This window comes from Prunus persica, chromosome G1, assembly GCF_000346465.2.
Source record: "Prunus persica cultivar Lovell chromosome G1, Prunus_persica_NCBIv2, whole genome shotgun sequence".
NCBI classification, from domain to species: domain Eukaryota; kingdom Viridiplantae; phylum Streptophyta; class Magnoliopsida; order Rosales; family Rosaceae; genus Prunus; species Prunus persica.
This window is the reverse complement of record NC_034009.1, coordinates 43,768,577-43,796,417: the sequence shown is the minus strand read 5'-3', so window position 1 is coordinate 43,796,417 and position 27,841 is coordinate 43,768,577. Positions and strand designations below refer to the sequence as shown.

Below are 27,841 nucleotides of genomic sequence, written 5' to 3'. Positions count from 1 at the left end.
CGGATGCAACCAGGCCAAACAGCCTGAGAGAGGAGATTGGGCGGCAACCACCAACGAAATCCAAAGCGAAGGTGTCAATCCCCAACACTGCAGCCACTCCCCCTTCTCCCTGTCCTCAGACTTCATCCTTAAATCCCCTTTTGTTCTACATAAGGAGGGGAGGGTGGCTTCCCGTTGGGAAGGGTGAGTTAGGTAGTTCACTGGGTTACTGCTTATTATTGATCTAGAGTCACGATTGGACTCGGGAAGAGGAACCAGGTTCAATTTGTGGAGTAATGCAACAACTTCGATAGGTAAGATGGTGCAAAGTAGAAACTACATGAAATGATTGTTTTTCCCATAAATTTAAAGAAAAATGTAAGAGACTATGATGATTGGAACAACAATCAATTACCTTGTTCTACACATGAAAAGAAAACGAAGTTGACACAGTTTTAAGAATTTTTTGAGAAATGGTTCTAAGAAATTTTTGAGAAATGGCTCTAAGAATTATTAACGACCAAGTGAACAAGAAAAAGCATTTGGTCATGAGAGAGAGAGAAATTATGCTTTGATTTTATTTTCTAGTATTTATATATATTTGAATCTATGTACAGATTTATGGAAATTCACCTAGCTCAAGTAAAAATTTAGGAGCCTCTATTCTTCAACTCAAACTACAAACTATACAGACAGCCGGTTGAGGCAAAAGGAATTATATCCTAAGTCAAAGGAGTTTAAGGCGTAAGAGGCAGTAGCTCCAATCCACAGTGCTCTAAGTTAATCACTTCTCCTACACCAATGCATATCAAAATCAATATCAAGGAACGCATGCTTCTTTGGAAGATTAACACAGCATCTGAACTCTTTCTTTCTTCACCATGAGTGATCACCTGAGTCAGAATTTATAATTATCTCAGTTCTGCTCCGTGCTCGACTGGGAATGAAATGGACCCCAACCTGTACTCTCAAAACTGCCTTCAAGGAATCTCTTTGGTGGCCATAATGCTTCCCTCATTAAAATCCTCGTAGGGTGAGGATCCACCACTGGAAGAATCACTCTCGAATGCCGTGGTCTCCCTTGGAGATGACGGAAGTGAATCTCTCTGTTGGGAGGACGAACCTTGTATAGACAAAAGAAAACAAGTTTCAGTCTCAATGTCAAAAAAATTCAACATACGTATCCAACAAATGTCAGAAAAAATGGAGTTTGGATGGGGAACTATAGGATCACCAAGTACCCCTTAATAGTCTCCAAGTAAATGACATCCCTGAGAAAGAACATGACATGCTCTATGGCTTTTCTAGGTCCTTGAAGAAGAACCACACAAAAAAGTCTAAAAAAAATGTGATAAGGTGATTGATCATTTTTAAAAAGTGAACAAGTCCACAAACCTTTTCTTGAACGGAACTTTTTTGTGTGACGCCTGATAAGTCTCTTAGCTTTTGTTATAGTAAGCTGCCTAGCAAATGGAGAGAACTCTACATCGCTTTCACTCCAATCTCCTTGGAAATCATTCTCTGCTTCACCCCTCATGGTCCGCAGGACGAATGCCTTGGCCTTGCGTCGTTGAGTATTGAAAAGGCCTCTAATGGAAGTGACAAATCCATCACCTGCTCCATCACTAGGACGCTTGAGAAAGGTTATTGGATGCTGGTCAGGTTGTCCTGGCTGACTTTCATTGTCGCTGAAATTAAGGTCACTATCGGGAACACCAGATCCACTGGGTTCCCTCTGACTATTTGCCTTGTCTTTGAACTTCTTACCCTATAAAAATGGACAGAGAGAATTGAGAACCGGGGTTGAACAGGAAAAAGGTAAGTGACATAGCAATTCTTCCAACTGACAGATTCAAACAATAAAAAATCCTAAGCTTACTCAACACAAATGTTATCTTAGTATAAGCAAGCTGCTTAACGAAGATCTGAATAAAAAACATGTTAGAGATCTATAACTGATAATGTTTAATTCCTCCATCATGTTTAAATCATTGAAGGTCAAGTTTTACTAGCAGAGATATTTCCAGCTGTTAGGAAGAAATCAAACTAAATCATGGTGTTTGGGGGGCGGAAAGAGAAAGGGGGTGTTGGGGGGAAGAGGTAAGGAACTATCAGAGTACATTTGCATGCATAATCAGTAAGGGTAAATATAGAAAGGTGTAAATGCAGACCTGCATTCCTGTCACAGACTTCAAGACTCCCCAAATGATATGCTTCTTAACCCGTGAAAAGAGTCTGCGCCAAGTACCAGTGAACTCAACACGATGAAATGTATCCATTAGCAACTTAAGATCATTCACAACAAATCTCGATCCTTCATAAGTAACACATAGCTCAACCTGTAAAAATATTATATTAACCATTTGACTAGAAAAAGTAAATTGGTACAATATGAGATGATGAAACTGAACTAACCTGGCTTATCTTGATATTGTGGAACTCCATCATCTTCCGAGGCCTGGATCTTTTCTCTTCCTGTGACTTTGCCACCTTCTTTTCTTCATGGGATGACCTGCCAGATTTGATAGCTTTGGGTTCTTTCAATTTATTCTTCAAGGACTCATCTGGTTCACCAGAACCAAGTGGCCCAGTAATGCTCTGTAAGACAAGTTCTGTAGCAACTGATTCTGCCACAGTCTCTTCCCATGATCTGTCAAAGGAAGATGTTCTTCTCAATTCTCGGGTTGGACTACTAACAATTGTTGCTTTTAGGTTTTGCAATTTTGATTCCTGCAGAAAGGATATGGTCAAAGAAAAAGATCATGAAAAATGTAGTGTTTTCTCTGCGATCATGACCAAGAAAATAAGATAAAAATAAATAAATTCTCTATATCCATTCTTATATAAAATCAAAAGCTCACTTAAATGTAGCCATGCAATACAAAATAACCATCCACTAACTGATATAAAGATAATCTAGAAAACAACAGCTAGCCATCATGCAATCCATGCGTGTGGAAACGCTAGTAAGGATATGATCGTGGATATCTTTCCTGAACATACAACTAACAAAAGCATCTAAAATATATTGCTCCAAGAAAGAAATGAAAGAAGAGTCCATGGGAATCTCACTTGCACAGAATCTGCATGAACAGAGGATTGACTGGGAGGGGCAAAGGCATTTGATTTGGATGCGGCCTCAGACTCTTTAATTGTCTGACTGCTTGAAGCAAAAGTGTCCTGGATTAAAGAGCCTTTCTTCACGCGTTTTGCACCAGCAGTTGTTGAAACCTTCCAAACTTCCTGCATGTCACAATTGGACAAACCAATTGTTTTAGTATTGATGAAAAATTCCTTATACCTTGACAGAAGCAGTCAAATTTCAAATCATTAACATTTCCAACGGACCTGCCGTCTCTGTGAATCTTGTTCTTCTTCTGGGAATAAATATCCCCACATCATTCTGTACATTGTCTCTGTTAAATGGATCTTGAGAGGGTAAATCTCTACCTACAGTTTTAAAAATGAGCTTGTTTAGCAAACAATTATTACTTCACTGAGGCAATATCGACAAATTCAATTATGTAGCCTCTTTATTTCCAAACAAAAAGTTTATTTCAGACAAGCAAGATTCCCTTCCATCTTGTGCATGCATGTTCATAAATTAGTATCACTGGTCAAATACGGATACATGGTAAGCTTTTGTAAGCTGTCTTCCTGCATATGAACATCAGTGTTACGAACCCTTGTCTTCTTCTATTAGTTATAGTGTAATTCTAATGAAAAATTGTTGCATAATTAAGTCGAGCTTTCAACTGAAAACGTTCTCAGAAAGCCTGCTTTCAAACAATTCGTCCTTTGCCCTCTCTTTAGTCTCCATAGAAACTCATTCCAGTCCTAGGGTTGGGTGTCACAGGTGTAAGAAAAATGAAGACTCCAAGGATTAATTTGGAGGACACTGCTGCAAAATAGCTATTTTGGTTGGAATCAGCTAGGTTATGACTACAATTTTTGGTATTTGAACATGCCTGGTTGCCCATGTTTAAGCCCATAGAATCCCAGAATTTAAAGAAAATAAATTGCATTGCACGTTAAGTTTTGTTAATAGACTATTGTTTCCAAAAGCTTGAGTGGTCTTGTTAGGATATGGTCAACTATTGTTTTTATATTCTAATATTTCTCATACCAAGTTCCTGAACTCTTGGTTGTAATCTGCCAGGTTATGACAACAATTTAAATATTTGACTACCTGGCTGCCAATGTATAAGCCTTTAGAGCCCCACAGTTGCTCATGATTACATATTACTTAAAAGAAAAGCAGAATTTCATGTTAAGTTGTTAGCCCACTCTTACCCCCCGTTTAGAAAAACTTCAATTACAATTCTTTTTTTAGAAGAGTTAAAATTTTATTGCAGAAGACAATAAAAGCAGAGGTGGTCAAGAAGGCCACAACAGACAAACAGAAAAACAACATAGTGAGCAAAGCAGACCTCTACGACGCCTATGAACTAACTAAAAGGAGAAGTGTGAGATTTGAAAACTTGGCTTTCTGTGGGAGCATATATAACAGCCACCATCCAGAGCAACCAAAAATAGGCAACAACAAAAATAGGGGAGTAGAGTGACCATTCTGGGAGGTGGCAACAGAAGCACTCATTATATTCTGTAGAGAAACTTTACGGAAAATGTAAAACTAAACAATTTAGAGAGACAGAGAGAGAGTTTAAAAAAAACCCATAACCTGAAAAAGTTCAAGAGGAGAATTTCCATCCTTGGGAGCTCCCTGTTTTGCATCCACGCGAAGCATAACTTTCCTGTAGCCAAAACCGTACATCTTACAATTTTTGAACAATAAAAGGAAACATTTTAGAAAGCAGCTAATTACTCGATTATATTCGTCTCCTCCCACTAAAACTGTGATGAGTGAAAGCACAGGAAAAATATTCAACTAGAATAGAAAAAACATTAATGTTGGTTTGTATAGATCGACTTATAAATGACAAACAAGCAAATTCATTCAACTGAACCAAACGAAAAGACAATTGAAGGCATGGAGACAAGAAAAAAAATTCCACAGTGAAAACCAAAGAGAGTGCCTCTATGGCATGATGACCTGCTAAAACATATATATATATATATATAGGGAGCTGTCATTGGCACTCCAAAAAAGTTATCCTACACTCCTTTGTAAAAACATAAGGGAGGAGTGCCAATAACAGTTTCCTATTACATATAAATATGATTATTACTAGAGCATTTTTGCATGATCTGATCTGAGTAACAGCTTTCAAAACATTTTATTCAACTGTAGCACAGGTGAAAGGAGCAACACAATAATGCTATATGGTGGTTCGCACTATACAAAGAAAAGCTAGAGAATGTTAATCTGGGGAAGGAATAACTGTGATAAAAGCACAGTTATTTAACATAGGATCTAAATATGGAACAAACAAAAAAAGGTGCATACTTTCCCCATTCAGGAGGAGGATTCCAGGCTGATAAAAGCATATCTGACTTGGCATTTGCCAGGCAGTTTCTGACAACAAAATTTTTCGTTGTAAACTGAGCAACGCCAACATCCTTGTAATCCCGGTCAAAGTCATAAATCTATACGGAGAAAAATGAAAATCTTATCAGCCTTATTCTTGAGAAATGAATGCTATCGAAACTACAATCAAAATATACATAGGATGCATTTATGAAAGTTAACTAAAGTCAACAAGCAACAGGAGTATCAGATCCAGCCAAGACTGGAGCATGCTTGTCAAACACCATGTAACATCGTAGGTAGATTTTCATGTACTTTCTTTATGAGAAACAATATTATATCAAATAACTTAGACTCACAATACATAACTTAGTGAACCAGAGGTCCACCAACAAAATGATACAACCCTCAAAAGAAAATCCAAAATAAATCTCTTAACATTGTAATCAACCTCAAAATTATCCTAAAGGAGCTCCCCAGCATGGATATTGTCCCCAACTAAACTACCTAAGTCAAATACCTTTGGTGGGATTACACTAAACAGACCCATTCAGATGTGCGGTCAAAAGCCGTTGGTACTATTAGTAGATTATTGTGGTACTTCTCCAATGTGGGATTATGCCCATCCGTGTCCACGGCTTGTATCAAGCCCCACAACCCAACAATCTCCACCTCGGCGAGCCCCAAGCCAAGATGTGGGATTATGCTCGTCCACATCTATGACTTGTGCCGAGGCCACACAACCCCAACAAACATATTACAATTCCATAGAATTCTTGCCTTCCTTCTGCCACCAAAACACATACTTTTTCACAAATAATGTTTCATGGTCAATGGAATAACCCAATTAAACCCTGCCTCCCGGACTAACCGCAACCACAGCCTCAAATCATATGGATGATGTAAGGACAAGTTCGTTCAAAATTCCACTCTTATTGCACAAGCATAACTATTAAAATGGCCATTAAAAAATTTGAGAAAAAAAAAACCTGAGATATGAAGCTATAATATTGGTCACACAAAGCTTTTAAAGCACAAATTTTAGGAGTAAAGTAGTCACCAGTCAGTCACCACTCAATCTTTCACTAAAAGACAAAAGTGTATTTCATTTCTTATGATCTTAAGATGCTCAGTGCTCACCATGTCATTGATCTCAGCCTCCGCAAACGATTTACCATCAACAAGCATGCTCCAAACCACTTTGTTAATTTGCAAAGAAATGCGCATAGCATATGATGGACTTTTGTTCTTCTCCTTTTCCATCAGCCGTAGCTGTGCAGCCTTATGTAGAGCCATTCTTAAAGATGCATATGATGCTTTCCTTGATTTTTTTGAATTAACAAGCTCTCTTTTTAGTCCTTGCACCTGGAAGGAGAAAACGATATTGTTCATAATCTGATTAAGTACTGAGGGACCATAGACTAGAATAGCCATACAAGTACAAACAATATACACAGAGAGAGAGAGAGAGAGAGAGAGAGAGAGAGAGAGACGTCAAGAAAGCCTCTTTGTGAAAGAACAAAGTCTAGTGTCTGAAACTACACTACTTATATCCACGCGAAATGAAAATTTTGAGTAAGATAATCATACTTGGTGTTTATTAGTATGGAATCGTGGAAGTTCATCGTTAGACTACCATCAAGTGCAGGAAAGTAGATTCACAAGTATGTTAAATGGGATCGATATTGTAAATTTCCATTTCATACTACAAAATGAAACGACATAAAGGGGAACCAGTGCAGAAAGAGCCACTCCAATCTTCAGTGAAATTTTCAAGTAGACTGTCAGACTATGCACATGAAACTCATTTTCAAGATGGAATAGTAAACACAATGTTAAAAAGCGTGGTCTGTTAGGAGAATAGTAAACACAATGTTTGCAAACTTGTGAACAACACAAAACTGAACATCAAAGAAGGAAAAATGTGTAAAGGTAAGGATCCCCGCAAAGGCGGGGCCATTAACCACATGCAGAAGAAGATATGGGATTAAAAACAAAGGATATCCCACTTGCTCATAACGAGTAAGTTGAATAACTCCAAAAAAAAAAAAAAGAGAATTCAAATGACTATTGGGTAGTTATAAATAGAAAATACATTTCAGCAGAACTGTACTGTAGAAGTGCTTTTCTTATTTTTCAAAAAGACAACACTATTCCATGCCAAGTATTTATCAGAAAGTATAATAAGTTAGATTTTTCATTTACTTTAGAAGTTTAACAGTTAAATGTAATTTAGGTAGGCCTGACATGGCTACACAGGCAAGAAAAATTAACTTAGAGAACTCTTAACAAATTATGAACCTTGGAAAGCATTACTACCAAAATTTAAATAACAAAAATTGCTACCTGATTAGCAACCCAATCAGCAAATATGAGAGAGAGAGAGAGAGAGAGAGAGAGAGAGAGAGAGAGAGAGAGAGAGAGAGAGAGCAACACTACAATCCTATCATAACACATACTATAATGAGTCCAGAACTAGCTCTATAGTTTCATTGATCACTTTATTGTTATAGTTATTTTGCGTATCTACACACATAAAACAAATACGACTAGAGAAAAAAAATATAATGATAAAACCCACAAAAATGTAATACTTTCATCGACTATCGCAAAATTTCAACAGGTTCTGTAAAACGTTTGTTTCTCACCAGAGTGGATCTTGTACAATTTATCATCCACAAGTCCCCTTCCTTTTCTGGATATAGGTCTCCAGTGGTATCACACCGAAGAGACAATTTCCGTATGTCACCAAGAATCAATTTCTGCTCCCGCTCTTTCTGCTCAAGGTCCACTTTTGCAAGCTCTACCTCTTCAACACCATCGGGAACCACCTCATCTGCCTCCTCCTCCACATCTTCATCATCTTCAGCAGGAAGTGACAGACTACTTTTTCGAGGCCTGAATTGCATGTATAGTAAATCAATTTGAATAGTTCCACAACAAATGCATCACAGACAACCTTTCCACTGGCAGTTTCACATTTAATTTGAGAATTTTATACGACAAACAGTTCATTGCATCAGACAATCAATATACCAATTTTGCAAAGTAAACCATACTTATCAATATTCAGGCAAAAACATAAACCCTTATCAATATCAATTAGACCAAATGCCCCAAAACTTTAAGCTGTTAAGAAACCAGATAATATTCTCTTTCAAAAAAACCAACCTCTTCAATACTCCATTTTTGTTTACTAATACCTGAATGACAAGCATCTAAGCATTTAGTGAAATTATTTTTGGTTTGATTTATCTAGATTGGGGGGAATTCATGATATAATATTAATGTTTGTAAGTTATTAGTTAGACCCATAGATGGATTTTTTTTTTTTTCTGTTTTTTTCCCTTCAAAAACAAAACAGCACTTTCTAATTGCTAACAACAATCAAATTAAAGAAAAGTGAAAGAGAAGCCCACTGCAAAGAAAACAGTGAAAACCAAAGCAAAAGCACAATAGTTCTTTGGAATTCTGTTTTTGTTCTGGTGATTTCCCCTAGGATTGAGGTGTTGGTGCAGTTTGCATATTTACTTTTCTTTTAGAAGTGGATTCCTTGTGTTCACTTTTGTTGTACTGTTTATTTTTTACTAAACTTCGATGTTTCTTATAAATAAATAAAAAGTACAATAACTCCCTAACTTAAACTTCTCAAAATGAAATGAAGAAATCTTATGCAATTTTCTAGAAATATTGTCCATCTTTCTTTTTGTATTTTTCTATTACATTCACTGTTTCTTAATCAAAATAAAATGAAGAGATCTTATGCCAATATGCCACAAGATACAGATACGAATTCCAAATATGATGAAATTCCAAAAGAAGATAAATCAAATTAAGAAGAAATAGGATGCAAATCCTCACTTGGGAAGCCGTGCAAAGAGAAGATTTGTCAACACATCCAGCATAACCTGAAACTGGCGAGAGGTCATTGTTGCTGTAATATTATGGGAATTGAAAGTCAGCTCTTTCAAGGGCTTCACCTGCAAGAGAAAGATTCAAAGGCAAGCCAAATTCTTAATGCAGAATAAATGTGAACATTCACATATTAGGCTAGGGTAATAGCCTCAATATTTAATTTAAAGAATGATAACATGCATATTTTTTAGAAACAGACTATAATTGCCACTAGGCAAAAAGCCACAAAGACCAACAGAATGGTTGAGAAAGCCAGAAACACGCATATGAATGTTTAAACTGTAGGCACACACCTGGATGAATATGTATTTAAGCATATATCAACATACGCAATATGTGGGTAGAATTTATTGTAAGCCTATATAAACAGTGGAATCTATACAAACTATCCAGTAATTATAAAGGGCCAAATCACCTTTAACTCTGGAGTTCCACCTTTGTGCCTTGTGTACCGGAAGTACATATCACAGGGCATAAATACTCTCTCAAGTAATGCACCAGTACGTTTTACTTTTGGAGAGCTTCTACGAATTTTTGGAAGCCACTGCAATCCAGCCCCTGGATCAACATCAGTTGGTGCAACATGAGCTTGAACATGCTCCAACATTACAGAAAACTCCATGCGTTTCCATGTCATTTCAGGTTCACATTCAGGAATATTTACATTCCCAGTACCAAGTGCTTGCTCAATCACCTCATAGCCAACATGAAGGACAGAATGAAATGACCGGGCCAAAACCCGGCCACTAACAGCAGCAAGCAGAAATCTTCCCTGTTTAGCAAAAAGAACAGTTACCCTCAGATGTCACTACATTTTTTTTATTTCTATTTTCTCTTCTTCTTTTTTCACAAAGTTAAAAGAATTGAAGAGTGCATAATGCATAAACACATGTCTCATATGGCTTGGACGTCCCAAATTTGTACTTAAGTTTTGCCAATGAAGTTTATAAACAAAATTTTCTAATTTGTAATGGCATTCTGAAAACAACAAAATATTAGCAATATCTTTCTCTTTTGAAACTATTTTTTTATTATGTTTGATGGATACCAAGTCTGATTTAAACTTTTTTTTTTTATAAATAAAGACAGTAATTAAGAACAACCAAATAAGTGATGAAAATTCAGTGGTATATATAGAGCATCACTATGCCCCTAAAAGAAAAAGAACCAGGCAGAAAAACATTAACTTCCCATCAAAACTACTTCCAAAAAGACAAGCAATATAAAATGAAGAACAAAAACCATTTACAGAAGGCACTGGAAAAACTACTTTAAAAATGCAACGCCATACAATATTAAAGGCTGATGACTAAGCAGCCTGCCCTCCTACAAGCCATCACTGTGTTGTACAGATTATAATTATTGGTCACGTATCCAACAAAAGATTATGATTTGTTGTCTTTTGAGTTCAGTTTCCCTTTTGATGTTTGATCGAGGATAATTTTCCTTTTGATTATCAATACAAACGTTTCTATTAAAAAAAAACAAAACAAAACAAAAGATTATGATTTAAGCATACTACTTATAAGTAAAAGAAAGATTATTAAGCATACTACTTATAAGTAAAAGAAAGATTATGTGCCTTACAAGATACAACAAAAACTGAACAAAAGTAAGAATATGAATGCAAATGTAACGAGATGGACATAGTCCACTTAAGTATAGAACAGAGAATAACGATATCTGATAACTGCAAAGAGTTTCTTCAAGGATATGAACAATAAGATATAGAACAATGTGCTCAACCCAATTTAGTTGGGTAGAAATCTACATTGAGTGAGGAAAATTTACAGACCAGAATTTCAAGTGCCCTAACCATGAAATCTGGACATCCCTACATTGCATGATTCACATTATCTAAGACTTCAACGGTTGTTGTAGAATTGGTCAAGTCAAAAACACAGCAGTGTATCCGTAAAGTATTTGATTCCATCATATAATAGACTACCAGTCCCAACCAAACAATTATGGATAAAATGCATCCATCACTAAGAAATCTCAAAGGAATATTAGGTTGTACTGCAAAGTTTCTAAACAACTTACATTGGCATCTTCTGAATGAAGATTAAATTGAGGCTCAATAACATTCACCATGAAATGCCGAGTCCCATCCTCCTCAGAATCAGTTGTGTCTCTATTCTTTGCTGCAATCATAGGAAACAAATGCCTCTTAGCAGAACTCAATATTATGCAATAACATCAGCAAACAATATTTCTTTAACGTTGATGACATTCATCACTACATAGCTAACAATAATTCTTTTTTCAACTTCTTTTTATTTTAAAGTCTTGTTTACTATAAAAACCAAAAAACCACAGCATACCCAGATCAAAATTAGACTTCTAAAACACCACTGAGTTTAATTAACACAATTTCATATTGGATGTAAAAAACTGCAGAGAAATTTCATGAGGTGCTCAAAAATTACCAACTGCAACAGATGATGATGAGTTCCCAACTGAAACAGATGATGATGAGTTCCCAGATGCAACAGATGACGAGTTCCCAACTGCAGCAGATGACGAGTTCTCAGCGGCAGATGATGAGTTCTCCAATTTAACTGGATGTGATGGAGATAAAAGTGAACCAGAGGTCTCTGCATGCTCGACAGTAGAAGAAGTAACCCCATGGCTGGTAGTAGGGGGCTTAGAGCTACCATCTTGTTGCCTTTCACCTCCACTATGTGCCTGGTGCTCCTCATGTAATTTCCTTTGTGCATATTGCCTAGAAGGAGAAGGTTTTGGTGGCTGAAATGCTTTGGATAAACCACCAACAAAGGACCAAACAGCATCTCTATTCTCAATAGTCCACAAAAGCTTGAGGCCATAAACAAATATACGCTGACAATTGTCAGCTATTACCACATTGTATCCATCATCATCACTATGATCAGATCGTGTATGCTCATCACTCTCACTCCCGTTTTCAAACTCAGACCTCACATATGTCATCTCTAGATCTCTTCTTCCAGCCTCTTGCCAGGCTAATAACCTAGATGGGTCAGCTTTTGGGGCCTGCCTTCTGATTGTGAAATAATCAGATGACAATAGAAATCCATCATCACGATGCTTCTCTGTGCAGCTACTCACATTGTTACTTTTTTCATTGGGAACTCTATCCGTAGATGCAGATTGTGAATTTTTTATTGTCATTTGAACTACCTTTGCAACACTAGTGCTTTCTTTTTTATTTAAAAATGCCTTAGGCATATGAAGGTCGAAACACTGGTAAACAAGATCAAGGGGGTCACGCTTGCATTCAAAAGTATACTTTTGCTTACCACGACTATAACACATTTCACATTTCAGCTTTGTCATCTTGAATGTCAGTCCTTTAGCTGGATCATCATCATCTAGAGGCATATGCTTTATACAAGTAGGTGCAGCATCAATCCGGAGCATAAATTCAGTCATCACTCTGTCCAACGACAAGTTACCAGATCTAGGAATTCTTGGAACTCCAAAACGAGGCCAGCGAGCAAAGGACCGCAATTTGTGAGGAGGGAGGTAATTCATGTTCCAAAATTTTATCAACCATGCTAGATCATGAGCGCCAACATTCACTGTCGGGGAAAGAATGGGAACATTGTCATCTTTATGAGGAGGACCATAAACAGTTCCATCTACGTCAGTACTACCTGCCTCAGTAGAATAGAGGCCTTGTTTCTCACGTGAGGGAGAGGGTCTAAGAGAAAAAGTCCAGCGAAGGGACAGAGAGGTTGATCTGAATGGATCAAAAACCTTTTCACGAGCTCTTCCTTCAACAGGAAACGCAAATAAATAATGATTCATGGGATTGCCAGATTCACATTCCCAACCTATCGTAACTTCAACTGTAAAGGCTGGAGCTTCTAGCAATGCACCGGATATACCTTTAGGAAGTTTTAAACCACGACTATTTGCCAAACTCTCTAAACTGCTTAAGAAAATCTTAAAATCATTTGCAGAAACATAAACACGGCCATCTGACTGCTGAATCTCCATAGAACCAGTTATTACTTGAAGTTTGTCAAGCTTTTCATAAGGATCAGTAGTCGCAAGAATATTAAATTTTGTTTCAGAAAATAATAAGTTGATGTTCCCATGAATATAATTCCTCATATCATCCCACCATGGTAAGTTCTTTTCCTTTTTGGGGGGAATGGGTGGTGGATTGGGGTTCCTAACACATAGATTAGCCCTGCGAAGAGCCACAGTAAAAGCATAACTCACATCAGCAAAAGTGGGTTCATATCCCACTCCAAAGGACACTTCTGCTTTCTGAAAATGTACGGACAAATCTGTAAATGTTTTCATGGGTGGAGTTGTGCCACTAGCAGAACGAAGCAAGTTCACCTTTCTCCATCTCCCAATATAAACTTCTTTGTGTATTTGAGGCTGAAAACTTGTTGCCTGATCCAAGGAAATAATTTGGAATTATACAGCATACGTGCATAAGTTTCCATGTCATGACATGAAAGAACCATATGAAGATATAATTGTTGAATCATGATATACAAACAAAGGAAGTTGGATACACTGTCAACTAACATTATCCAGGGTCAAATCACAAAAGACTCAAGAATGGTTTCCTTTTTAATAGGAAACAGAACCTATGAATCATAGTATTGAAAACAAGTGACAGATATTCAGCTCCTCTTGATGGATGATGCAGATATCAAGGCCCGAGATTATTTATGATTAGATTTTGCTCTTTTTAGGCCTTGGCCTTCATTATTAAAAAAAAAAAAAGAAATTCAAAATTGTTAAATTTCAAAGAGACGAGCCAACGGCCTAGCAACACCGATATTATCCCCAACTTAACCACCTACAAAGCCCAGTAGATGTGGGGTTTTATCACAAAAGGCCTGGTTTATATTAGTAGTAGAACCACTTATATATATTATAATTTATTTAGTCAAGTTTCCGATGTGAGACTTCATATTCTTCAACACGCCCTCTCAAGTGGAACCACCACATAATGGGCCATACGTGGAGTTCAGTCCAGACCGGAATCTATCATTCAAGCCCCACATGTGAGCAATACGTATTGGGTAAGGAGTAAGGGTAAAGACTCAAGCCAACATGTGCACACGATATATTGGGTAACGGTAAAAATTTAAGCCAAACTTGTGAACACCACATATTGGGTAAGGGTAAGGGTAAAGGCCAAGTAATTATGGCCTAGTCAATCAACCAACTCTGATACCATATTAAATTTCAGAGAGACGGCTAATGGCCCACTACTAACAACACTGATATTGTCCCTACAAAGTCCAATAGGTGAAAGGCCTCAGTTATATTAGTAGTGGAACCACTCATTATATATTGTAATTTATTTAGTCAAGTTTCCGATGTGGGACTTTATATTCTTCAGCAAAAATTAAAATAATCAAACTAATTAAAAATAATAAAAATGAAAGAATAAAAAGGTGAAAGATGCAAACAATGCAGACAAGCAGTCCACAAAAGATAACAGCCGCAGCCTACGTGAGCAAAACAAAATAGCTGCACTACATGAACAAACAACACCTACTTTTAACTGAATCATTAAGAAATATCACGACATCCCTATTGATGCATTTAGATCCATGATCTATGTTGATATCCTACTTCTGAAATAATATTTGCATTCACACTAATACACAAGTTCCAAAACAGTAAAAACATGGCATACTTGTAAAGCAATACCAGCTCATAGTTCATACTTTCAAGTGTGCAAAAACATTTCCGCTGAATTCGTATAGGAAAAAAAGGATTTCCAAACTGGATTAAAAATTAAAATAGTGTACACATACCAGCCAATACTTATTAAGAAAAACCAAGAAAATCATTTTTTTGTCAACATCTATCACAAATCAAGCAGCAATATGCAACTAAAAGAGCAGGCTGAATCTGGTCTTCTAAAACCCGTGGGCCACCATCACCAAATATCCAAAAGGAGACGCATTATGATTATTTTAACTAATTTGAAAAGCAATCTTTCTAGAACCTAAACGATATAACTTATGTCATAATTCATAAGGTGGTCTATTCCACATTGATATTTTAGGCAATATTTTAATTGAATGAAATACACTGGGGAAAACTTTACTGACTGCTTCGAGATAACTATTTGAAAGGTGAGATATAGGCACATAAGCTAGGAATTAAAACTTTGTGTCTAATAATCACTAATCGGCGATCACAACTGATGAATTGATGTTCGAACCAGAATAACCTATTTGTGTGTCATTGTGTGGGTGTGTAGGTGTGATAAATTTTAGCCCAAAGGATTGAACCTCCCAGCATATTAATAGAGCTGGAGAGCTGGAGAATTTGTTTAATCCTCGAGCTATTTTATCAACCTATCTAACCAAAGTTCCAATTTTGCAGCACAGACGTTCATGAGATCAAAAAATTCCATCTATTCAAGCAGCATTTTAAGATTTTTTTTCTTTTATATATTTTATTTTTCCCCTAAACATGGCACCTGAAAAGAAAACTTACATACGCTAAACACAAAAACTTAGAAGAATGGCGGTAAAGGGAATGCCATGTTGCAACATACCTGTTGTGCTAGCACAAGACGGCCTTCACATTTAACAGAAGTACCACACAAAAGAGGAGATGCATAGTCACGTAGCTGAACGACAACAGAGCCTGCATGCACGAGAAGATTACTCCCATACAGTCGAGAAAATGGTATATCATTGTCACGACAAACAGGATCCAGCGTCTTTATAACCTCTATCATCCCATCATCTCCACCATCAATCCTTGCCACGCTTACATCCAAATCTCTTGCTGTTATGGAAAGAAGAGAATTTCTGGAAGTACTTGGCTTAAAACCAGCCTGAAATCCTTCCCTACAGGCACCTGAACCTTGTGATGGTGCTAGATTCTGGCATGCCTTGTAATATGATCTGAATGATTGTTTATAGATTTCTCCTTGCATCTTGCTAACTGCGGAAGGATCTTGGACGTCAATCTCAACTCCATTAAGGAAAGTCTTTCTTTCTTGAGTAGAATCAATTGTTTCAGTGGTTTTAGGAAACTGATTGACTTTGGAAACAAGTTCATCAAGAAATTTCAACCTAACAGCTAACTCAGATGCCTCATTCTTCATCAGCTGATAGTGTTCATCCAGCCAGCCTTGCAGTGGTTCTTCTTCAATATCAGCAGTTATCTTTCGTATGCAGAACTTTAGACAGCCAAACTTTATTGAACTAGGCTTCTTAGGTTTTGAGGTATCCTTCTTCATGGGAAAGATAACACTAGTTCTAGCAGCAATTACAAGCTTCAAAGCGCGCAACATTTCTTCAACAGAATCATCAATAGCGCGCAATTGTAACCGGTATGGCAAGCAAATATGAACATCAAGGCCTTGAATTACCCAATCCCATGTTGTAGATATAGGTACTTTTGCATCAGATGGACATGAGGCACTAGGAATACGTGAAATTTGCATCCGGCTACTTTTGAATACTCTGGACCCATTGAAACAAAGCGTAAGCCCTTCAAGAAGTACTCCTATACGGGCATTCTCAGAAAAAATTGATTGTACCTGAACCATTGCATCAACCCCATCCCCAACCTCGGCATAAATAGACAACATTTCCACATCGACAGCAAAAATAGATTCCTTTTTCTTGTGCTTTTCTAAATTTACTGGTTCTGCAAAGGCTTCTTTCTTCTGTTCAGAACCTCTCATGACATCTTCCATATGTTCATTACCATGTCCCTGAAGCTTCTGATTATGTACAAGTAACTTCAATTGTAGCCCAAGTTCAACTAGCGATAATTGTACATCAGGCTCCCACCTAACCGTAATATCAGTAGCACTGAAAAGAGAGCAGACAGCAACCTCCTTAAGACCACCAGAACGCCGTACAAATTTAGCATTCTGCATGTCAAACAATGCCACTTTCGTTTCCGGCTTATTTTCCTCCAAGTGGTCCTGATAGACAGATCTTGCTCTTTCAAGTTCAATCTGTGTGGACTGTTTCTCCTTGTTCACACACAAACTTAAATGGAAGATGTCAAGAGAAATGGAGTACCTCAAGTTCTTGTGCTTATCAGATATTGTGGACATTACATCTGCAACCCGGGGTGTTCCATCATCTGAGGTACTTATTACAACTCGACCACCCTGTGATCCATAATTTACACGCTTGGGATCTGCAACAACAGTATTTTCTAAACCCGCCTCACCACAATATTTCACAGAACACCTTTCAAGATTTAATTTCAACAGCCGAGTCCCTTTCCCTGATGACTTGGACGAACGCCCCCGGCTTTGTGATGTTCTTCTTTCAGAAGAAGACATATTTTTCAAAAGTGCTTGAAAGGACATGGCAGTTGATATAAGCGACTCAACACGCTTGAATGTGAAAAAGACACCCATACCAGTCACATCAACAGATAAAACCAATTTACTTTTAGGACCATCTTCTTCAGATGATTCCATGTCCTTTTTGCCCCAATCTAGACTAACCTTTGCAACATTAATTAAAGAACCTGAATTCGATTCTACACCAAAAAGGCTCTCTTTCAAGCATTCTTGGTATTCATCTGCCATGTGCAAATTTAGTTCACCAAGTTCCATATGTACAGTAGTTCCTGTATTTGAAATGTTATTTGCAAATACATGCGATGATTGAGAGCAACCCTGCACCAGAAAATCAAGCATTATGACGTACGTTCATAATTTTATTTTTGAACTAAGAAAAATATTAACAGGAAAAAGAATACACTATGGACGGCATATAAAGAAGCTGTAACAGTAAGAGCTAGAGGTTTACAATGACTACTTCACAGGACAGCGAAAGAGAGTAAAATCAACCAAAACCAACGTCTATCACCTACATATATATGCAAATGTTTTACATTCTGATATACGACTAAACATAGATCCCATAACAAGTGTGTTTGGATGCAAGTGGTGCTAGTATGGAATATGGATGACCAACTGAGAAGTTTTGTAAACCCCACTTTTACTTATTTCAAAAAAAAAAAAATTTGAAACAAAAACTACTGTGGATTTTCTAAATGATGAATGGATAATTTGATATCCCTTGACTTATGAGCTCCCTCATGTACAAAAAGTGGTACTGAGCAAGGGCAAGAAGGGTTGCAAAACACTACAACCCAAATTCACTCACTACACCCCCCATCTCATAAAGCTATTAAGTACTAGCACATGATATTCTCTTTACAAGGTTGCTTACATGCACAGCAAACTTTCCCTGAGGTTTTTTTTAACTATTTTTGCATAATTGATAAAAATATATACACATGAAAAAACGATAAATAAATAAATAAAAAAGTATCAGTTGTTCAGTGTAACCTAAAAAATATGATAGTGCTAAAAGAAAATCATGTCACTTACATGATACAAAGGCAAACCACTGATACTATAAAGTACAATAGTCATCTCAGGGGCTGAAACAGTACACGTCCACATGATGGCTTTGGTATCAGTTGGTGGTGGCTTGTCAAGAGTTGAAGTTTCCTCCCGAAGCACCATTCTTTTCTTTTTTGAAAAATGGAGGCGCAACCACGGCTTTAATCTATTCATTATAACATTGCATTGAGTGCCTCCCAGCTTTACATCAATTTCAGCTCTAATAGGCGAGGTTGGCTGCAAAGTAAAATGTCCAAAGTCAATAAAATGATCCACCGTGTCATAAATGCAGTGCCTATTCGATATCTTCCCACTTTATCTGCATTTCAAAATGCATAATATGGCCGCTATATATGTTATATGCATAAATTTTACACAGCCATGAGCCACCATTGCAGTAAAACACCAGATTTATTAGGAGGCAAGAACCTAGATATTTAAGAGTCAGATGTGTATGAAGGAACCCTCATCTATCATACCAAGAGCTATGTCAACTTGTTAACTTTAAACTTATCCCTAGCAAGCATAGTAATCCACTTCTTCATGTTATGGTGATTCATCTGGCAACATTTCAACCAAAAGGTATCAAGATGGCTTCCATGTGCTGGTCAAATCAGGAAATATTGGTCAAAACCCTAATTCACTCTTTGGTTCACATGATATTGATCTGGTTTTCATTATGTTTTCTCAATCTTTATAGTATGGAAAATTTCAGATTTGAATGAACTCTAGCAGTGGATCATGAGTCTTATTGTGTTCGTAGTTGCTTTTAGGAACAGTGTTTTCTGGTCTTTAAAGGTTACTTCCTCAATTTCTTTCCTTATCTCCATCATCTTAATGCCATGCAAAAAATTGGATTGAACTTATCAAAGGACTATTAATGCATATAAACAGCCGCAATCCATCTGTGACAAACCACAATCAAATAACCCTAGTATAGTGCTAAAATCAATGATACACCAATAAATCCAGTATCAAGCTACCTGTTAATGTTTATATGTTTAATTGGACAATATATACCCACAACGTATAATATGACTCTAAAAAATATGCAGAGGGAAGAATATCAACTTTTAAGAGACAATGTTGCACAATTTTAATTGACAATACTTACCTGTATTGGAATGTAAAATAATGAGGCAACATCAACTTTCAGTATCTCCAAAACAGAAGTGCCAGCTTCTCTAAGCAGCTGAAATATAATTTAGAAAATCATCATTAAAAAGAGGCCAAGATGATGACAAACTTTATAACATAAAACACGAAAAGCACTTTAACAACATCAATAGTTGCATCCATACATGAATCTCACTGAAATCCAATTGAACATCAAGGCGTGTAGTGTCCCCCACATCTTCACTTGATTGTGATTTGATGCTTTTTAATTGGATGCCCATGATGTTATTCTCAACAGATAGATCATATTCCCGATGTACAAATCGCACGTCCAATTTTGGTAAACTGAAGGAAACCTATAAAAGAAATATAATATTATCTTCCATAAGAAACACAAATTTCAATATAAAAAAACTTACACAAGTGGATGAACGAGATGTTGTGTAACAAAAGCACATAAACAAGAAAAAGGAAAGATGCTCTATTACATGTCAATCTAGACGATTAATGGGGTTGACATGAAAATCAATTGCTAACATCATAACATTAAGTGCATTCACTCTAGGTAAGAGGTACATGGTAGGAGAAGCAAGAGAAAACGTTGTATAAAGAAGTAACATGAAAAGAAATGGCACCATTAGAATCCAATGTCAAGGAAATACCGCAGCGATAATACAACCAAAAATTGAATCAATTTTTAACAAGATAAATAGGATTCTCATCCAGTGTCTTGCTTTCGGTCTCAAGTGTTCTTGTGTTCAGGTTTGACCAGATTTTTTAAATAAGCTACCCATACAATGTTCATGACTCCTCTGCCATTTATGATTCTTCTGCACGGGAAAGGAAATACTCAAGAGTAAACTGAAGAAAAATATGACATGATGCATTCACTACGAGACACCAATTTAGCCTTGTTCCTGAGTCTCAATAATGTATACTAGATTACTATTCTCACATCACCATTTGGGCTTTCCTCTGAGTGCTAAGGACTAAGGAGCAACATGGGAATTGGCTAGGTGTTAGTCCAAATTGGAAAGAAAAGGAAAGGAACATATACATGAAACAAAATCACCAAAAATCCAATAGAGCATATAAATAAACTTAGCATTCTAAGTTCTAACCACCTATCTTGTCCACAGAGTTGAATATAATTTTACACTAGTTCAGCCTGGTTAATTTGAGGCCAATGCACTCTAAAATATAATAAATGGAATAAGATATTCAAAAGCAAATGTTCAATTAAAACAGAACAATAACACCATATTAAATCAACTGAAGCAACCAAGACAGTTACCATTTTTGTAAGTGATAAAATTGACAAAAGATATATACATACAGAAATTCAGATCTATCTTCTTTTCATACCCAGAAATTCCCCAAACCCACTTGGCAAACTAGGAATCGAAATTCGGGACCCTGCCAAACCCTACAACCTTTGGGAGGCGGGAAACCCTAGAAAATAGCCCCAATAGGTGCCTTGAGGAATCGAATCCCAGACCAAGTGGGAGGCAAACCATAGCCCTGACCACTCAACTAAAGCCTCGTTGGTAAAGCAATCCAAATCTATCAATCATTACTAATTTAAACACTAAATCAAATGAATTTGAATTCACATCTCAAGAAGCTTAATTCAATCCAACTCAAGGTTTTGGAACTGGCTTTTGGCATCAGCGTCCTCCGAATTCACAAATTGTTCTTTCTACCTTCTAAAATTGGACTGGTAAGCTGTTATCTCTTCAGGATGTTGTGTTACGCTTAGCTGTACTTTGGTTTGCTTCTTCGTAGAGAGTTCTTGGGCTATACTTTAGAGGTTACTCTCCTAGCCTTGTTTGAGTGTGTTATGTTATATCAGACTACTTGTTCACATTATCTGTACTAGTTCTTTACCTATCTACAGATATAATTTGATTCCCATCATCAAAAAGAGAAAGAAACAGAAAACATAATTTGGTTTAGTGTAGTCTATAACTTAATTGTCTGAGGCCATCAAAACCAGACCAAAAGAATGAAATTCAAGAAAGGTTATCAGGTTCCATCTTGAAATTTACAGAATTCCACCTGCTTACATTACTATGATACTGTGCTACATGACTCTAGTTTCCTCACATCCAATAACAGACAGAAGTATAAATACTTATTGCAGAAAATTGTACACATATCTGATTCTTGTACAAATGCTCATATAAGATAGTCCCACACCTAATTCTTATAAAATGTGATAATAAAGCTTGATGTCAAATAATGTCTTTGATGCTTCTAGTGCAATTAGGTTGCATCCTTTGTGTCTTTGCAATTTCATATTTTTATAGGAAAGTTCTTATTAACAAAATAGAAAGAAAAAGAATCTACAAGATGGAAAAGGTGGCCATGAAAACTAACCCTACAATCATAAGTTGCAAAAAAATTAAATTACCTTCACTAAAAGGAATATCCCAAAAAAAATTTAACAAAGACGCCCACAGAAAAGCTAAACATCTAATTTTGTTTCAGTAGAATCTTAACAAAAAGTGTTTGGCATGGTAAGAATAAAGAAAAAAAACAAAAAAACAAAGGGAAAGGGGTAAAGAGAAAGGGAGATCATGTTGACAGCCATCTTAATTCACAAACCTTTTCTGGACATAAAGAGGTGTATTTTGAGAGTGTAGCAATCATTTGTTGTTTTTTGTGTGGCTTTTTTGAAGCAACAGAATCAATAGTCGACCCTATAGCCGTATCAGGTTGAGAAGAAGTGTGTGATGAACTTTTGCTTTTCAAAAGCAGCTCCTCATTAAGGTTCACAGCGATCTCTCCACAGGCAACATCCACATTCTTGATAATTACACCAACTTCCCTACGTCCAAATCAAGCAAATAAAAAATATCAGCTAATTAACCATCCTTGTCATTGGCAAATTTACAACAAGAATTTTAATGATAAAAAATGCAGTCAATCCCATTATGGGAGGATCCGAGAAGAGACAGCACAACGTAACATAAGACTGAAAGTCTTGATGATCAAAAAATTATATTAGGGTGACATTTGATAACAATAAACTACGCTTTGGCTGTAAGGCGTAGGTTTGCATATGTGGAAAGAAATATATTTCTCTAAAGAGAATACCTATCATGACCAAATTCACAAGAGAGGGCGAAATCTTCACAGATAAAAAGAGCAGACGACCTGTCCATCATGGAAGATGATGACTGGCTTGCAGAAAGGGATCCTCCAGTGCAAAAATTGGATAACTGGTCACAACTAACCCGTGGTTCACTCCTCTGAACAACAATAGGTGATATCTGTAGCTTAACAATAAGATTTTGCTTGGATTGGCCATCTTTAGATATGTCCACTTTCAGTTCCTTAACCTCAACAGATGCTTTGGGCATCTGTAACATTTCAAGAGACAAGTATAATGACCAAAATCAAGCCATAGCAACAAAAAGATACAACTGACAAATGAAATAAAAAGCCTACCAGTTAACAAACAAATGAAGTATAGAGTTTTGAACTTAATTCTTTTCAATCCTAAAATTTATACAAACTGTATAACCATTATTTCTTCTTGATGGCACATTGCAGATATGGTTGTTCAATTTCTTAGAATTATAATTTTGGGCCAACTACATGAAACCTCCAAAACTATAGGATCGATTTCAAGTTGGTACACAATCTTTAGAGGTTGGACAAACTAGTATAAAAACTTAAATAATACCTACATATTGACCCTTCCATCAACCAATCTCAAACCAAGTCTGTTGAATTCTTATGTCGCAAAAGGTCTCATTTTTTATGATTATCTGGACTCCAAATGTGTGCCATGTGTATCCACAAATGCCACGTGAAACACAAAACAACAAAAATGTAGTAACCTTTCAAAAATTAAATAATGAAAATGAAATTAAAGAATAACATTTTTTTTAAACAAAAATTAACAATATGAAAGAAACAAAACCTCCCTTTGTTGAACACTCTCGCTTTCCACCACCACCACCTCCTTTCTCTCTCTATCTCCACCTCGATCACTCCCTTTTTGTCTTTTCCTCTCTCAAAAAGACCCTCACACCAAAATCTTCAACCAAGAAAGAAAACTCTCTCTGCCCAAAACAAGACATCCATCCACCATCTCCTCCCTTTTTCATAGCTATGGTGAACCAAAACCAAATATGCTTCTTCCTCACTTCCAAGCGCGAAAGACCAGAAATATGAGGGAGGCGACTTAGTCCAAAATAACATATGCTGCACATTATGTTTAGATCTTTCAGCAACAAAGAGGACAATAAATATTTGAAAAAGATCCACTGCCACTCTGGTTCTCAAACGTAAGTCATCAGGGGTCCTCTAATGACAACGCCAACACCATGGAATTCAATAAGGTCTGCTATACAAAACCCAAGTGTCTGCCGGAAAATTGTTTACACTCAACCACAGAACCGAATGCTACTGTCGTTCTCATATGCTGGCTAATAGACCTCAATTGATGACACCACTGGCTCCTGGAAGAGCCGATAATTAAACCCCACGCAAAGGGCAATAAGGAGTTTGTGAATGGCTAAAGGCTTGACCATTGAGGTTTCAGAGTAGTTGTTCTAGAACTCGAAGGGTGTGCCCAGGAGGAGGTACAACACACCATTTTGGTCAAAAACACCAAACGCTGTCGCAGGAGATGACACTGACATAGGAGATGGTGCAGGTGGTGAGGAAAAGAGAGTGAGGGACTGGTTGACAGAACGGTGACTATGTAGATTTTCTTTAAGTTTGTATACTACTTTCTCCAACCTCTAAAGATCTTGTACCAACTTGAAATCGACCCTAAAGTTTAAGGGGTTTTACATAGTTGACCCTATATTTTTTTATTTTAAAAAAAATTTTAAAAAGGATGGTGCTGCCCATTCTTTCCATCTATTTCAATTACTTAACCTTAAACCGAATTTATGCTTCAAATGGTGACTATAAATATTCTTCAGAAAAATTTCTCATGGAAAAACTTCTATGCACTAAGAAAGAATAATGCAAGCAGAAAGTATTTCTTCCCAAAAAAGGGTAGAAGAAAAAAAGCACTAGTTCAAATTCTTTATACCTTCAAAACCAAATCTGTGATGGAAACCGACAAATATCTCGCAATATTAGCCACAACCATCATCCACTTTCCTCGGCCTGACTTATGGGGTCTTCGAGATGGATCCCTTCGAGATTTAGCCTTTGGCGTACTTCTATTTGAAGGCCTCATTACAACTTCTAAGTCACATATTAACACTTGCAGCTTAGGGTCTTTAGAAATAAAACCAAATAGTTTGACCAAGGACTGACGTAAGCTGAGTTTAATTTCACCGACAGAAACAGATTCAACAGCACCCTGCAAAATTATCAAAGTTGTAAAAAGACGAATATCATCATTGTATAGACACTAATCTTCTGACAGAACAAAATTTATACCCATTAACAATCATAGACAGAAGATGCCAAACAGTATCTGAGGGCACCAGGTAGAGTAAGAGCAACAGAGCACTCGAGAGATTTATCACAAAAACTCAATTAACCACAAGCACATACACATGCTTTTTAAACAACATCTTAGCTCTGTTTCAAAACCTCAAAGCCATTGGGGGGGAAAAGATAATAAAGCACCTTCCCATTTGGACCAAAGCCTCAATAAGCAAATGCATTTAAAATAAGTATGGAATGAAGCACCCAAGGGACCAGAATCCTCATTGAAAGTCAAAGTAGGATAATTTTTATTTTTATTTTTAATGGAAACTTTTGTATTAGTAATCAAGAGGATAAGTCGATCAATACCATATTGAATTAATTAAAGTGAAGCAGTCCACTTAAATCATTATAAGATACCATTTAGCATGCCAATTACTGAGTTCTATCTCATGAGAAACATGAATAGTAATTTAGTAGCATGAATTAGGCACATTATGTCACAAAATTACTAACACTAGATTTAACATGATAATTTGCATTTAGTATATGACATTACTAATTACACCATACAAGCATTCCCTTATTGGTAATTCTAGTGATGCTCCACTAGTGTGGGCCTCACAATACTTTTCTGAGCTCAACTTGAAATAAGGAACAAGGAAAACCTCTTTACTTAGCCAAAGTCATAATAACAAAATAAACCCAGCCACTGAAGCAAAAGAGAAAACCTTTTTAAACTCCACCACGAGATCCCTTATACATTTCCACCCTCCAAACCGAAATCTGATAGAAGCTCCCACTACACGGCTCAAAATCCAAGCCAGCAACCTTGAAGCAAAACTGCAAAACAGCTTAGTAGAGAAACTTGGAAACGAAAACCAATCTAAATAATTTCAGCCCCCACAGTGATAATAATGAAAAAGTTTAAGAGGATAATAACAATTTGAACCCAGAAAATAACTCATTTAAATAACTGATGCTATTGATGGTTTTAAATTTCAAGCTAGTTAAGGTCGTGCCCGTATTGTTCAAACTAATATACCTACACATACAAGGACACGCATTGTCTTCATTGGTTTCCAGGACTGCTAAAATTGTGCCAAAATTGCAATTTCCCCTTATATCAAGCACTCGAGGATGATGGTTTTAATTTTCAAAGTTAACAAAACACCCAATTTATTCAACAAAATCTGACCACAGACCACACTTAGTCTTACAATTGGGAAGAAGCGCAATCTCATTTCAAATACCACAGCCATTGCCATTAGCATCAAAAACTGAATTGCACCCAACAAAGTTCATTACCAAAAGAGAGAACTGATTAAGCCACGTTTGACGCATACACATACATGCATTCACAATTTCACATACACACACACACACACACACACATATATACATGATAGGAAAGAGGGACGTACATGAAGAAGAGCCACAATGTGATGCAAATGACCAAGAAAAAGAAGAGGAAATTGACGGGCGAAGCTGCCATTGCTGTCTGCCGATAATGTGACTTGCAGTGATGAGATTTTAGGGACTTGCAAAGAATCGAAAAATGGAAAGCATTCTGTGCTCATAATTTGTTCATGTCATAAAACCCTAGGAAATTAAAAGGAAGACAGAGACTGTGAGCCAAGCAGACTGAGTCTTCTTCCTAACCGTAGCGATCGGAGGGCTTGCAATTCTTATATCAAAGAGAGAGACAGAGAGAGAAGAGCAGAAGAAGCAGATCCGATCCGTGAGGTAGAGAGAGAGAGAGAGAGAGAGAGAGAGTAGCGTGGCGTGGGACGGGTGGGGATCCGGTGCGGCGACTGTACGGACAAGTGCGCGCGTGTTTGCGTTGGTTGAGGAGTAAATGGGAAACGTGTCCTTTGGAGGTTGGGAGGGATCAAATTAGTCAACGCTGCGTTTGGAGCATCACAGTTGGAAAACTTTGTAAATGGCGGTTGAATTACCCGCGACGAATGCTTTGAAACGGAAAACTAAAAACTTAAAAACAAAATTGTAATAAATCTATATATATAAAGTAAAAGGAGAAACATTCAAAATACTAGGAAATACCTTTAGTTAATTCAAACATTAAGAATTGAAATTATTAATTAAATTTATCTATCTATATATATAAAGCAAAAGGCAAAAAATGGTGAAACATTCAAAATACCAGAAAATGCCCTTGATTAATGCAAACATTAAGAATTCAAATTATTAATTAAATGAGGATAATATGGTAAATTCACACTTTTTCATATTTAAAAAAATTAAAAGAAAAATAAAAAGCAGATAATGGATCCTATTTTTATTAAACACAACTACCCATTATCTTTTTTAATTCTAAAATAAATTTACTTATTTTTTTTAAAAAACCTCTCGCAAGCGCGTGCAGAGAGGCTAGTCTGATTAAATTTAGAAGTATATCAATAAAGATACACATAAACATTGATATATATTTTGGCAAAAAGTCATTTTTGTCCTTCTAGTTTGACGATTTGCCACTTTTGTTTATGTAGTTTCAATTTTGTCAAATTTAACCTTGTAGTTTTCAATTCAAAGCAATTGAAGAACGCATTTCAATTTATGTCAAATCTCTCCCAATTACATTACGTAATGACCATATTACACTCACATGAAAAGGT

General features: G+C 36.6%; 1 protein-coding gene across 3 annotated transcripts; it reads right to left on the bottom strand.

Moving 5' to 3' along the window:
* Positions 531-27,030, bottom strand: LOC18792737 (protein SABRE). Of its 3 annotated transcripts, none has more exons than XM_020563670.1 (23): positions 26,630-27,030; positions 25,937-26,048; positions 24,859-25,134; positions 22,902-23,167; positions 22,410-22,632; positions 19,988-20,158; positions 19,801-19,878; positions 18,672-18,923; positions 15,852-17,951; positions 11,752-13,714; positions 11,366-11,466; positions 9,738-10,094; positions 9,269-9,387; positions 8,056-8,305; positions 6,548-6,772; positions 5,387-5,526; positions 4,661-4,733; positions 3,328-3,429; positions 3,052-3,222; positions 2,395-2,709; positions 2,151-2,318; positions 1,375-1,747; positions 531-1,102 (listed from the first exon to the last, which is right to left on the bottom strand). In XM_020563670.1, exons 1-23 carry the CDS (start codon positions 26,698-26,700, stop codon positions 960-962), a joined length of 8,049 nt encoding a protein of 2,682 aa, XP_020419259.1. In that variant the 5' UTR covers positions 26,701-27,030; the 3' UTR covers positions 531-959. The 3 variants fall into 3 exon arrangements, with proteins under 3 accessions (XP_020419259.1, XP_020419265.1, XP_020419267.1); XM_020563676.1 differs by having other exon boundaries at positions 25,937-26,036; positions 26,630-26,937; XM_020563678.1 differs by lacking the exons at positions 24,859-25,134; positions 25,937-26,048; positions 26,630-27,030 and having other exon boundaries at positions 22,410-22,627; positions 22,902-22,924.

Coding starts and splice junctions, on each gene's coding strand:
- LOC18792737 (XM_020563670.1), bottom strand. CDS start 26,700: ATGGCAGCTTCGCCCGTCAATTTCCTCTTCTTTTTCTTGGTCATTTGC. Junction 22,633..22,901: donor TGTGAATTTGGTCATGATAG/GTATTCTCTTTA, acceptor ATTTGGACGTAG/GGAAGTTGGTGTAATTATCA. Junction 1,748..2,150: donor AGTCTGTGACAGGAATGCAG/GTCTGCATTTAC, acceptor CCATTTTTATAG/GGTAAGAAGTTCAAAGACAA.